We start from the raw sequence: 13800 nt of genomic DNA on the forward strand, positions 1-13800 counted from the left end.
GGCCTCATGACAAAATCAAACTAACCAGTCACATATCCCTTCCTTTTGCATAAACCACTGTATAATTATAGAAACACAAAGTAAACTCTCTCCGATACATGACCATTGACATATTAAACTAAGTTCATCTGTGTTCAAACTCAGACAAAGATACTAGCGAGGTTAATAGTTTTAGATATTTATTCATAACATAAACAGCGCTAGTATTTCTGTCGATTCCATTTCAGCTTAACCGGCTATCCGGAAGCAAACATGCACCGTACTAACTGCTAGGACAGTTATTTTCTCCTTTGAATACTTCCCACCTGTAATAATGATTCCGTAACGTACTCAGTGCGCTATCTTTTGACCATTTGGCAACTTTTCGCTTCGTAGCTGACACGGTACAACACTTTTCTTTGGCTTACTTCACACGGTCAGTCATTTTGTTTACAAAGAAATGGTGTGAAATGCGCATGCGCTAGAAGAGGGAAATCCCTGAACAAAACGTTGGTCAGACAGGTAGAAATACCGATGATTATCTTAGATTTAATCATTTTTATGAATCTATTTCTGTATATTTGTATTAATATTATGACATATGACAACTCATGTCACTATGGGTGTAATTATGACATGACAACTATATGGTTGTATTGGTGTACAGACCTGAACACTATGATTGTATTGGTTTACAGACCTGAACACTATGGGTGTAGCAGTAAAAACCCTGGATTGGACATGAATCTGGTCAGGAACTCTATGCACAAACTGGGAATGTCCAAAAATACAACTGTGATACAAAAGGTAAACAAAGAAATCTTCATCTCTCTGTAAGCTGATCAGATAATAAACAACTTTTCTGCTCATTGATAAAGTTGTCATTCAACAATTTCTTTAGTCATTGATAAGTCATTATCAAACGTCTTGTCTGTTCATTGATAATGTCAGTATCAAACGTCTTGTCTGTTCATTGATAATGTCAGTATCAAACGTCTTCTCTGTTCATTGATTATGTCATTATCAAACGTCTTGTCTGTTTATTTGACATTATCAAACATCTTGTCTGTTCATTGATAATGTCATTATCAAATGTCTTGTCTGTTCATTGATAATGTCATTATCAAACGTCTTGTCTGTTCATTGATAAGGTCATTATCAAAGGTCTTGTCTGTTCATTGATAATGTCATGATCAAAGGTCTTGTCTGTTCATTGATAATGTCATTATCAAACGTCTTGTCTGTTCATTGATAATGTCAGTATCAAACGTCTTCTCTGTTCATTGATAATGTCATTATCAAACGTCTTGTCTGTTCATTGATAATGTCATTATCAAACGTCTTGTCTGTTCATTGATAATGTCATTATCAAACGTCTTGTCTGTTCATTGATAATGTCATTATCAAACGTCTTGTCTGTTCATTGATAATGTCATTATCAAACGTCTTGTCTGTTCATTGATAATGTCATTATCAAACGTCTTGTCTGTTCATTGATAATGTCATTATCAAACGTCTTGTCTGTTCATTGATAATGTCATTATCAAACGTCTTGTCTGTTCATTGATAATGTCATTATCAAACGTCTTGTCTGTTCATTGATAATGTCATTATCAAACGTCTTGTCTGTTCATTGATAATGTCATTATCAAACGTCTTGTCTGTTCATTGATAATGTCATTATCAAACGTCTTGTCTGTTCATTGATAATGTCATTATCAAACGTCTTGTCTGTTCATTGATAATGTCAGTATCAAACGTCTTCTCTGTTCATTGATAATGTCATCATCAAACGTCTTGTCTGTTCATTGATGATGTCATTATCAAACGTCTTGTCTGTTCATTGATAATGTCAGTATCAAACGTCCTCTCTGTTCATTGATAATGTCATTAACAAACTTCTTGTCTGTTCATTGATAATGTCATTAACAAACTTCTTGTCTGTTCATTGATAATGTCATTATCAAACGTCTTGTCTGTTCATTGATAATGTCAGTATCCAACGTCCTCTCTGTTCATTGATAATGTCATTATCAAACGTCTTCTCTGTTTATTGATAAAGTCATTATCCGATGTCTTTGACCTTGTTAGCGTTGTCCGTCCGTCCATCTGGCGTAAACTTCTAGCTATAACCAGATTATTGTCTTCACTACCTCCGTCCCCCCCTGACGTGGAAGCCCTACGGCTCTACCTTATCTTGGCCGAATTTCACCTGTTTGACCAGCCAAAAAACTATTTGACACTTATCATTCCATTTGGAAGGTGTATAATGAACCTGGAAAAGGCAGGATCTAAAGTTTTAGGTAAGTACACTATCACTGAGCAGTTCATCTTGTCATCTCTGTAACTGTATCCCATAGTAACAGGTCATGGCCGCTTCAACTGTCGTTCTGGATCATTGCTAGCATCATCGTTCAGCTCAGCAGGTCTTTGATGGAGAAACATCAGGCTTAAGTTGACTTATTAAAACTCAGATAAGCTCATTGAAAATAAAATACATTTCCAGGTGAATACCTCTGTCATTTTTGATATTCAAAGCTAGGCATGGATGTAATAGTACTGTTAATATAAAGGCAAGTGATGTATTCCAAACTTGGACTATATTTTGTGTATTTCAAACTTAGGCTTTTTTTTGCATATTTAAAACAAGAACTATTTTAAAAATTGAAATCTTTGAATTGGGTTAATTGTTGATAAAAGCCATTGTTAAATCATGATAAACAACTAAAACCTCTTAGAGAAACTATTATTATTTAACGATAGTGTAGCAACCCATATTTCAAATACTTATAGCTAATTTAGACATGAATGATTTTTGTAGGAAAGAGAATAAGTAATGTTTCTCGATGAATACCTGACAAATTTATTGAAGCAGGATGACTAATGTGATATTTTTCTGGAGTGTGATAACTGTGGAAAGTACTCATCCCATGTGTTATAGAACTAGTATTCAGTAAGGAATCATTTTTTATATTTGAGCAGGACAGACATGTTACTGAATAGACAGAAATGACATTTTCAGAGTCATTGCACCAACAGATTTGATTGACATTACAATGAAATCGCCAGGAGTTTTCCTTTTTTATACGACCGTCAAATTTGACGGTAGTATTATGGTATGGCGTTGTCCGTCCGTCCATCTGGCGTAAACTTTGTTTGTCCGGCAATCTCCTCCTACATTTTTCGACCGATCTCTTTGAAACTTGGTATACATTATAATCATGATATGAAGTTGTGTCTCCCTTAAAAGAATTTTGATTCGACAATTCTTCCAAAAGTTATTGCCCTTTGTTCATTTTAGTATTTGAATTTTGTCCTGAGATTTCCTCCTACATATTTCGACCGATCTCTTTGAAACTTTGTATACATTATAATCATGATATGAAGTTGTGTCTCCCTTAAAAGAATTTTGATTCAATAATATTTGCAAAAGTTTTTGCCCTTTGTTCATTTCAGTATTTGAATTTTGTCCGGAGATCTCCTCCTACATTTTTCGACCGATCTCTTTGAAACTTGGTATACATTATAATCATGATATGAAGTTGTGTCTCGCTTAAAATTTTTTTGATTCAACAATTTTTTCAAAAGTTATTGCCCTTTGTTCATTTCAGTATTTGATTTTTGTCTGGCAATCTCCTACATTTTTCGACCGATCTCTTTGAAACTTGGTATACATTATAATCATGATATGAAGTTGTGTCTTCCTTAAAAGAATTTTGATTCGACGATTTTTTCAAAATTTATTGCCTTTTGTTCATTTCAGTATTTGATTTTTTGTCTGAAGATTTTCTCCTACATTTTTTATAGCATATCAGTTAACCACTCTTAGAATGATGCAGATCTTATTTCAATGTAAGAAAGTATATAACACTATGGCATTCGACGGGTGCATTTTGTTCCGCCCCGCGGTACTCTTGTTGTATTTAGGTAGTGAATTTTTTAAATATCTCTTGTTGGTCAGTTTACCATAAAAAAGAATTCTATAACTCTAGAAAATATAGAAATAGCAACATTGATTTAGTATAACACTGATAAGTAGTTAATCTGTTGTTTTTATATATTTCCAGATATATGGTGGTCAAAATTAAAGAATTCATTTTTCAGCAAGATTGTATATGTAAGTATAAGAGGAAATGTAGGTATACAATTCTTCTTCATATGTTCCTTGTGCTTTTTAGCTCACCTGGTCCGAAGGACCATGGTGAGCTTATGCCATACCGCAGCGTCCGTCGTCCGTCCGTCGTCCGTCCGTCAACTTTTCCTTTAAAACGCTACTAGTCCTGAACAGCCAAATAGATTTTTACTAAATTTGGCCTGGAGCATCCTTAGGCCAAGGGGACTCAATTTTGTATAAACGGTGGGTGTGGCCCCCCTGGGGGCAGAGGGGCGGGGCCCAATAGGGGAAATAGAGGTTAAACCTTTAAAATCCTTCTACTTCTGTAGGAATGAAAGGATTTGTTCCATATTTGGTCAGAAGCATCCTTGGGGGAAGGGGATTTCTTTTTGTATAAATGGTGGATCTGGCCCTCCTGGGGGCTGAGGGGCGGGGCCCAATAGGGGAAATATAGCAGACCAACAGTTATACAAAATTGGATCCCCTTCAGTCTCTGGAGCATTTTTGGGCAAAAGGGACTCCATTTTGTATAAACAGCGAGTGTGGCCCCTCTTGGGGCAGAAGGGAGGGGCCCAATAGGAGAAATAGAGGTAAAACCTTTAAAATCCTTTTTCGACCATTGGGATTAAGGGATTTTATCCTTATTTAGTCTGGAGCATCCTTGGGCCAAGGGGACTCAATTTTGTATAATTGGTGGGTATTACCCCCCTAGGGGCATAGGGGTGGGGCTCTGTTTGAAATTTGTTGATGCTATATCTCAAGTACTGGATGGATCTTTCTGAAATTTCATATGGACTTGCAGCACCTACCATGGAGTGCTATATTTTTACTTCATACCAATTATTTTAAACATATTCAGGTGAGCGATACAGGCCCTCTGGGCCTCTTGTTCTCATTTGTGAGTATTTGACCTATGGTGTAACAAACGCGATATCAACTGGTTCATTTACAACGTTTGAGTAGATCAATATTTTCTATATAGCTAGGTGCGTAGTGTTAGTGTATGTTATACAGATTTCGTTTCTTTGTAGATTTACAAGCAAGTTGTGATATATGTACTGAACTTAAAGACAACTACTTCAGAAAATGAGGTAATTATTATACACTCATCTTTAAAAAAGATATTTTGATACATGTACATTTTTATGATTAAATATAAAAGATCTTTTGTCTAGTAAAAAACATGAATATTTTGAATATCATACTACATATATCTATGTAATGTCAGGACCCCAGCTTCAAGCTCAGCGTGTGTGTGTGTAATGTCAGGACCGTGGCTTCAAGCTCTGGGTTTGTGTCTGTAATGTCAGGACCCAGGCTTCAAGCTCTTGGTGTGTCTGTGTAATGTCAGGACCCAGGCTTCAAGCTCTGGGTGTGTCTGTATTGCCAGGACCCAGGCTTCAAGCTCTTGGTGTGTCTGTAATGTCAGGACCCAGGCTTCAAGCTCTTGGTGTCTGTAATGTCAGGACCCAGGCTTCAAGCTCTGGGTGTGTCTGCAATGTCAGGACCCTGGCTTCAAGCTCTTGGTGTGTCTGTGTAATGACAGGACACAGGCTTCAAGTTCTAGATGTGTCTGTAATGCCAGGACCAAAGCTTCAAGCTCTGGATGTTTCTGTGTAATGTCAGGACCCAGGCTTCAAGCTCTGGGTGTGTCTGTGTAATATCAGGACCCAGGCTTCAAGCTCTTGGTGTGTCTGTGTAATGACAGGACACAGGCTTCAAGCTCTGGGTGTGTCTGTATTGCCAGGACCGTGTCTTCAAGCTCTGGGTGTGTCTGTAATGTCAGGACCCAGGCTTCAGGCTCAGGGTGTGTCTGTGTAATACCAGGACCGTGGCCTCAAGCTCTGGGTTTGTGTCTGTAATGTCAGGACCCAGACTTCAAGCTCTGGGTGTGTCTGTAATGTCAGGACCCAGGCTTCAAGCTCTTGGTGTGTCTGTGTAATGTCAGGACCCAGGCTTAAAGCTCTGGGTGTGTCTGTAATGCCAGGACCCAGGCTTCAAGCTCTGGGTGTGTCTGTAATGTCAGGACCCAGGCTTCAGGCTCAGGGTGTGTCTGGAATGCCAGGACGCAGACTTCATGCTCTGTGTGTGTAATGCCAGGACCCAGACTTCAGGCTCAGGGTGTGTCTGTGTCATGCCAGGACCCAGGCTTCGGGCTCAGGGTGTGTCTGTGTCATGCCAGGACCCAGGCTTCAGGCTCAGTGTGTGTCTGTAGTGCCAGGACCCAGGCTTCAAGCTCTGTGTGTGTCTGTAATGTCAGGACCCAGACTTCAAGCTCTGGGTGTGTCTGTAACGTCAGGACCCAGGCTTCAAGCTCTTTGTGTGTCTGTGTAATGCCAGGACCAAAGCTTCAAGCTCTTAGTGTGTCTGTGTAATGTCAGTACCCTGGCTTCAAGCTCTGGGTGTGTCTGTAATGCCAGGACCCAGGCTTCAGGCTCAGGGTGTGTCTGTAGTGCCAGGACCCAGACTTCAAGCTCTGTGTGTGTGTAATGCCAGGACCCAGGCTTCAGGCTCAGGGTGTGTCTGTGTCATGCCAGGACCCAGGCTTCAGGCTCAGGGTGTGTCTGTAATGCCAGGACGCAGACTTCATGCTCTGTGTGTGTAATGCCAGGACCCAGACTTCAAGCTCTGGGTGTGTCTGTAATGACTGGACCCTGGCTTCAAGGTCTGGGTGTATCTGTGTAATGACAGGACCCAGGCTTCAAGCTATGGGTGTATCTGTTATGTCAGTACCCTGGCTTCAAGCTCTGGGTGTGTCTGTTTAATTTCAGGACCCAGGCTTCGAGCTCTGGGTGTGTCTGTAATGACAAGACCCAGGCTTCAAGCTCTGGGTGGATCTGTGTAATGACAGGGCCCGGGCTTCAAGCACAGTGTGTGTCTGTGTAATGTCAGGACCCAGGCTTCAAGCTCTTGGTGTGTCTGTAATGTCAGGACCCAGGCTTCAAGCTCTGGGTGTATCTGTGTAATGACAGGACACAGGCTTCAAGCTCTGGGTGTGTCTGTAATGACTGGCCCCTGGCTTCAAGGTCTGGGTGTATCTGTTTAATGACAGGACCCAGGCTTCAAGCTATGGGTGTATCTGTTATGTCAGTTGCCTGGCATCAAGCGCTGGGTGTGTTTGTTTAATGTCAGGACCCAGGCTTCAAGCTCTGGGTGTATCTGTAATGTCAGGAGACAGACTACAAGCTCTGGGTGTGTCTGTAATGACAGGACCGAGGCCTCAAGCTCTGGGTGTATCTGTGTAATGACAGGACCCAGGCTTCAAGCTAAGGGTGTATCTGTTATGTCAGTACCCTGGCTTCAAGCTCTGGGTGTGTCTGTTTAATGTCAGGACCCAGGCTTCAAGCTCTGGGTGTATCTGTGTAATGACAGGACCCAGGCTTCAAGCTTCAAGCTCTGGGTGTGTCTGTTTAATTTCAGGACCCAGGCTTCAAGCTCTGGGTGTGTCTGTAATGACAAGACCCAGGCTTCAAGCTCTGGGTGTATCTGTGTAATGACAGGGCCCGGGCTTCAAGCACAAGGTGTGTCGGTTATGTCAGGACCTTGGCTTCAAGCTCTGAGTGTATCTGTTAAATGACAGGATCATGGCTTCAAGCTCAGGGTGTGTCTGTGTAATGACAGGACCATGGCTTCAAGCTCAGGGTGTGTCTGTGTAATGTCAGGACCCAGGCGTCAAGCTCTGGGTGTGTCTGTAATATCAGGAACCAGGCTTTAAGCTCTGGATGTTTCTGTGTAATGCCAGGACCCAGGCTTCAAGCTTATGGTGTGTCTGTGTAATGTCAGGACCCAGGCTTAGATTTCAGGGTGTGTCTGTGCATTGCCAGGACCCAGGCTTCAAGCTCATGGTGTGTCTGTAATTTCAGGACCCAGACTAGAAGCTCAGGGTGTGTTAATATCGTGTATCTATAATTTATTTCTGGGATTTTAAATAAAAAAATGCTTCTTTTTCTGGCTAGCAGACCAACATTGCAGTATTAAAGGTAGCATTGGAGGTCTTAAAGAAGCTGAATGTGGTGAATGAACAGCATGGTCAGCTCATCGCCTACCACCAGTTTTACGTGTCGGAGCTACGGGAACGTGTCGACATCGAGAGGGATTACCTCAGCTGGTTGTATCAACCCAGACTTGGAATGTTCCCAATGGTTTGTATCGTTTGTGAGACAGCAGTGTTAGTCCACTATAAAGGAGCAGGTATAATTAGCTACATGTAGGAAGTCGGCTCAAACAAAGTCCAGTAAGAGGAAGATTTTAAATGCTTATTCAAAGTAATGATAACACATTATTGATTTGATGCCAATCTGAAATATATATTAAGAAAAAACAGATAATGAAGGCTGTGACAGAGAAAACTCCAGATATATCAGAGTCAAATTACATCATTGATCATACAGTAACATAGTGTGTTCATGTCTGGTGCATATTCTTGTACAGAAAAGTCTTTCATAAACAACCACTCTGGGACAGCTTACAACTTTGGTAGAGGATACTACAGGAAGTTATATATGTAAAGCTGTTACCATGTTTGTTATTGTATGTTACTCTGGGACAGCTTACAACTTTGGTAGAGGATACTACAGGAAGTTATATATGTAAAGCTGTTACCATGTTTGTTATTGTATGTTACTGTGGGACAGCTTACAACTTTGGTAGAGGATACTACAGGAAGTTATATATGTAAAGCTGTTACCATGTTTGTTATTGTATGTTACTGTGGGACAGCTTACAACTTTGGTAGAGGATACTACAGGAAGTTATATATGTAAAGCTGTTACCATGTTTGTTATTGTATGTTACTGTGGGACAGCTTACAACTTTGGTAGAGGATACTACAGGAAGTTATATATGTAAAGCTGTTACCATGTTTGTTATTGTATGTTACTGTGGGACAGCTTACAACTTTGGTAGAGGATACTACAGGAAGTTATATATGTAAAGCTGTTACCATGTTTGTTATTGTATGTTACTGTGGGACAGCTTACAACTTTGGTAGAGGATACTACAGGAAGTTATATATGTAAAGCTGTTACCATGTTTGTTATTGTATGTTACTGTGGGACAGCTTACAACTTTGGTAGAGGATACTACAGGAAGTTATATATGTAAAGCTGTTACCATGTTTGTTATTGTATGTTACTGTGGGACAGCTTACAACTTTGGTAGAGGATACTACAGGAAGTTATATATGTAAAGCTGTTACCATGTTTGTTATTGTATGTTACTGTGGGACAGCTTACAACTTTGGTAGAGGATACTACAGGAAGTTATATATGTAAAGCTGTTACCATGTTTGTTATTGTATGTTACTGTGGGACAGCTTACAACTTTGGTAGAGGATACTACAGGAAGTTATATATGTAAAGCTGTTACCATGTTTGTTATTGTATGTTACTGTGGGACAGCTTACAACTTTGGTAGAGGATACTACAGGAAGTTATATATGTAAAGCTGTTACCATGTTTGTTATTGTATGTTACTGTGGGACAGCTTACAACTTTGGTAGAGGATACTACAGGAAGTTATATATGTAAAGCTGTTACCATGTTTGTTATTGTATGTTACTGTGGGACAGCTTACAACTTTGGTAGAGGATACTACAGGAAGTTATATATGTAAAGCTGTTACCATGTTTGTTATTGTATGTTACTGTGGGACAGCTTACAACTTTGGTAGAGGATACTACAGGAAGTTATATATGTAAAGCTGTTACCATGTTTGTTATTGTATGTTACTGTGGGACAGCTTACAACTTTGGTAGAGGATACTACAGGAAGTTATATATGTAAAGCTGTTACCATGTTTGTTATTGTATGTTACTGTGGGACAGCTTACAACTTTGGTAGAGGATACTACAGGAAGTTATATATGTAAAGCTGTTACCATGTTTGTTATTGTATGTTACTGTGGGACAGCTTACAACTTTGGTAGAGGATACTACAGGAAGTTATATATGTAAAGCTGTTACCATGTTTGTTATTGTATGTTACTGTGGGACAGCTTACAACTTTGGTAGAGGATACTACAGGAAGTTATATATGTAAAGCTGTTACCATGTTTGTTATTGTATGTTACTGTGGGACAGCTTACAACTTTGGTAGAGGATACTACAGGAAGTTATATATGTAAAGCTGTTACCATGTTTGTTATTGTATGTTACTGTGGGACAGCTTACAACTTTGGTAGAGGATACTACAGGAAGTTATATATGTAAAGCTGTTACCATGTTTGTTATTGTATGTTACTGTGGGACAGCTTACAACTTTGGTAGAGGATACTACAGGAAGTTATATATGTAAAGCTGTTACCATGTTTGTTATTGTATGTTACTGTGGGACAGCTTACAACTTTGGTAGAGGATACTACAGGAAGTTATATATGTAAAGCTGTTACCATGTTTGTTATTGTATGTTACTGTGGGACAGCTTACAACTTTGGTAGAGGATACTACAGGAAGTTATATATGTAAAGCTGTTACCATGTTTGTTATTGTATGTTACTGTGGGACAGCTTACAACTTTGGTAGAGGATACTACAGGAAGTTATATATGTAAAGCTGTTACCATGTTTGTTATTGTATGTTACTGTGGGACAGCTTACAACTTTGGTAGAGGATACTACAGGAAGTTATATATGTAAAGCTGTTACCATGTTTGTTATTGTATGTTACTGTGGGACAGCTTACAACTTTGGTAGAGGATACTACAGGAAGTTATATATGTAAAGCTGTTACCATGTTTGTTATTGTATGTTACTGTGGGACAGCTTACAACTTTGGTAGAGGATACTACAGGAAGTTATATATGTAAAGCTGTTACCATGTTTGTTATTGTATGTTACTGTGGGACAGCTTACAACTTTGGTAGAGGATACTACAGGAAGTTATATATGTAAAGCTGTTACCATGTTTGTTATTGTATGTTACTGTGGGACAGCTTACAACTTTGGTAGAGGATACTACAGGAAGTTATATATGTAAAGCTGTTACCATGTTTGTTATTGTATGTTACTGTGGGACAGCTTACAACTTTGGTAGAGGATACTACAGGAAGTTATATATGTAAAGCTGTTACCATGTTTGTTATTGTATGTTACTGTGGGACAGCTTACAACTTTGGTAGAGGATACTACAGGAAGTTATATATGTAAAGCTGTTACCATGTTTGTTATTGTATGTTACTGTGGGACAGCTTACAACTTTGGTAGAGGATACTACAGGAAGTTATATATGTAAAGCTGTTACCATGTTTGTTATTGTATGTTACTGTGGGACAGCTTACAACTTTGGTAGAGGATACTACAGGAAGTTATATATGTAAAGCTGTTACCATGTTTGTTATTGTATGTTACTGTGGGACAGCTTACAACTTTGGTAGAGGATACTACAGGAAGTTATATATGTAAAGCTGTTACCATGTTTGTTATTGTATGTTACTGTGGGACAGCTTACAACTTTGGTAGAGGATACTACAGGAAGTTATATATGTAAAGCTGTTACCATGTTTGTTATTGTATGTTACTGTGGGACAGCTTACAACTTTGGTAGAGGATACTACAGGAAGTTATATATGTAAAGCTGTTACCATGTTTGTTATTGTATGTTACTGTGGGACAGCTTACAACTTTGGTAGAGGATACTACAGGAAGTTATATATGTAAAGCTGTTACCATGTTTGTTATTGTATGTTACTGTGGGACAGCTTACAACTTTGGTAGAGGATACTACAGGAAGTTATATATGTAAAGCTGTTACCATGTTTGTTATTGTATGTTACTGTGGGACAGCTTACAACTTTGGTAGAGGATACTACAGGAAGTTATATATGTAAAGCTGTTACCATGTTTGTTATTGTATGTTACTGTGGGACAGCTTACAACTTTGGTAGAGGATACTACAGGAAGTTATATATGTAAAGCTGTTACCATGTTTGTTATTGTATGTTACTGTGGGACAGCTTACAACTTTGGTAGAGGATACTACAGGAAGTTATATATGTAAAGCTGTTACCATGTTTGTTATTGTATGTTACTGTGGGACAGCTTACAACTTTGGTAGAGGATACTACAGGAAGTTATATATGTAAAGCTGTTACCATGTTTGTTATTGTATGTTACTGTGGGACAGCTTACAACTTTGGTAGAGGATACTACAGGAAGTTATATATGTAAAGCTGTTACCATGTTTGTTATTGTATGTTACTGTGGGACAGCTTACAACTTTGGTAGAGGATACTACAGGAAGTTATATATGTAAAGCTGTTACCATGTTTGTTATTGTATGTTACTGTGGGACAGCTTACAACTTTGGTAGAGGATACTACAGGAAGTTATATATGTAAAGCTGTTACCATGTTTGTTATTGTATGTTACTGTGGGACAGCTTACAACTTTGGTAGAGGATACTACAGGAAGTTATATATGTAAAGCTGTTACCATGTTTGTTATTGTATGTTACTGTGGGACAGCTTACAACTTTGGTAGAGGATACTACAGGAAGTTATATATGTAAAGCTGTTACCATGTTTGTTATTGTATGTTACTCTGGGACAGCTTACAACTTTGGTAGAGGATACTACAGGAAGTTATATATGTAAAGCTGTTACCATGTTTGTTATTGTATGTTTCAGCCCACTCTCTCTTTCTGTAACTATCCATTTGTGTTCGATGGTGCTGCCAAAAGCTTGTTGCTTCAGACTGATGCAAACATGCAAATGAGGGTAAGTGTTATATAGCCATTTGTCAGGAGATCAGAGAACCATCAAAGGGAACACAACAGCTGGTTGGAGGGAGGGGTCTTGAGATGTACACTAAAATCATCAGATATATTTAGGTATTTTGGGTAGAAAGGATAAATAATGAATGATTGACTATTGTGATTTGTCACATTGATTCGGGTGTAAATATTTTCAGATTTAAGTAGATTTCCTGTTTGGCAGTGATGTAGTTTTGAAACTGTAAATATTCCAAATTAGTGATTACCTTGCTATCAAAGATTGCGTGGATCTGGAAAACACCATGGCTTATGTCTCATACACCGATGTACTACAAACATGCATGTAAACTAGTTGCATTTGGTGACACACACATTAAAATAGTGGCACATTAATCTAAGCCTCCCCAAACAACAACTCATCACCAGAGGTTAATTGACCCCAATGACCTTATTTCTGCAAAAACGGCTGTTCTATAATTTGTTCAGACAATTGATGTAAAAAGTATCATGAACATAAAGAAACCCTGATAAAATCAAAGATTTTTTTCTTTTAAACATCAGGATTGAAATGCATATTTTGAACAGTTTTGTGTGTAGAAAATCCTGTTGTTTGCAAACATGTTCTCCAAGATGCACTCCTGCACATCATTGTATATGTTCACATGTGTTTCATCCCATCATATACCAGGTATGTTATTACATGTATATAAAAAATGCACTATGCATTTTAAGGCTTAAATATCGTTTTGGATTTGGAATATTAACTAAATTTGATATGAAGCATCCTTGGGACCAGGGGCTCAATGGATTTATGAAATAAGGGTGTGGCCCGTAGGGGGTTTAGTTAGGGGCCAAAAAGGGGAAAATTTAGAAAAAAAATATAAATCTTCTTCATTTCCAGAAATGCTAAAACCAAATACTACTCATAGTAAAGGCCTTTGTGTGGTTTATAAAAAATTTGATTTTCATGTCTCCTAGCCCCTAGCCCCCCCCCCCCCCC

At 38.7% G+C, this 13800-nt stretch overlaps 1 protein-coding gene across 1 annotated transcript in view; it reads left to right on the plus strand.

The window, feature by feature from the left end:
- LOC110464681 (probable E3 ubiquitin-protein ligase HERC4) overlaps positions 1–13800 on the plus strand; it is an 82599-nt gene that overhangs the window by 26631 nt on the left and 42168 nt on the right. The window contains exons 12-17 of the mRNA XM_021520020.1: positions 678–812; positions 2116–2282; positions 4047–4096; positions 5125–5184; positions 8050–8235; positions 12715–12804. Coding sequence (XP_021375695.1) covers positions 678–812; positions 2116–2282; positions 4047–4096; positions 5125–5184; positions 8050–8235; positions 12715–12804 — 688 coding nt within the window. The remainder of the gene's footprint in view (positions 1–677; positions 813–2115; positions 2283–4046; positions 4097–5124; positions 5185–8049; positions 8236–12714; positions 12805–13800) is intronic.

This window comes from Mizuhopecten yessoensis, unplaced genomic scaffold, assembly GCF_002113885.1.
Source record: "Mizuhopecten yessoensis strain PY_sf001 unplaced genomic scaffold, ASM211388v2 scaffold11021, whole genome shotgun sequence".
NCBI classification, from domain to species: Eukaryota; Metazoa; Mollusca; class Bivalvia; order Pectinida; family Pectinidae; genus Mizuhopecten; species Mizuhopecten yessoensis.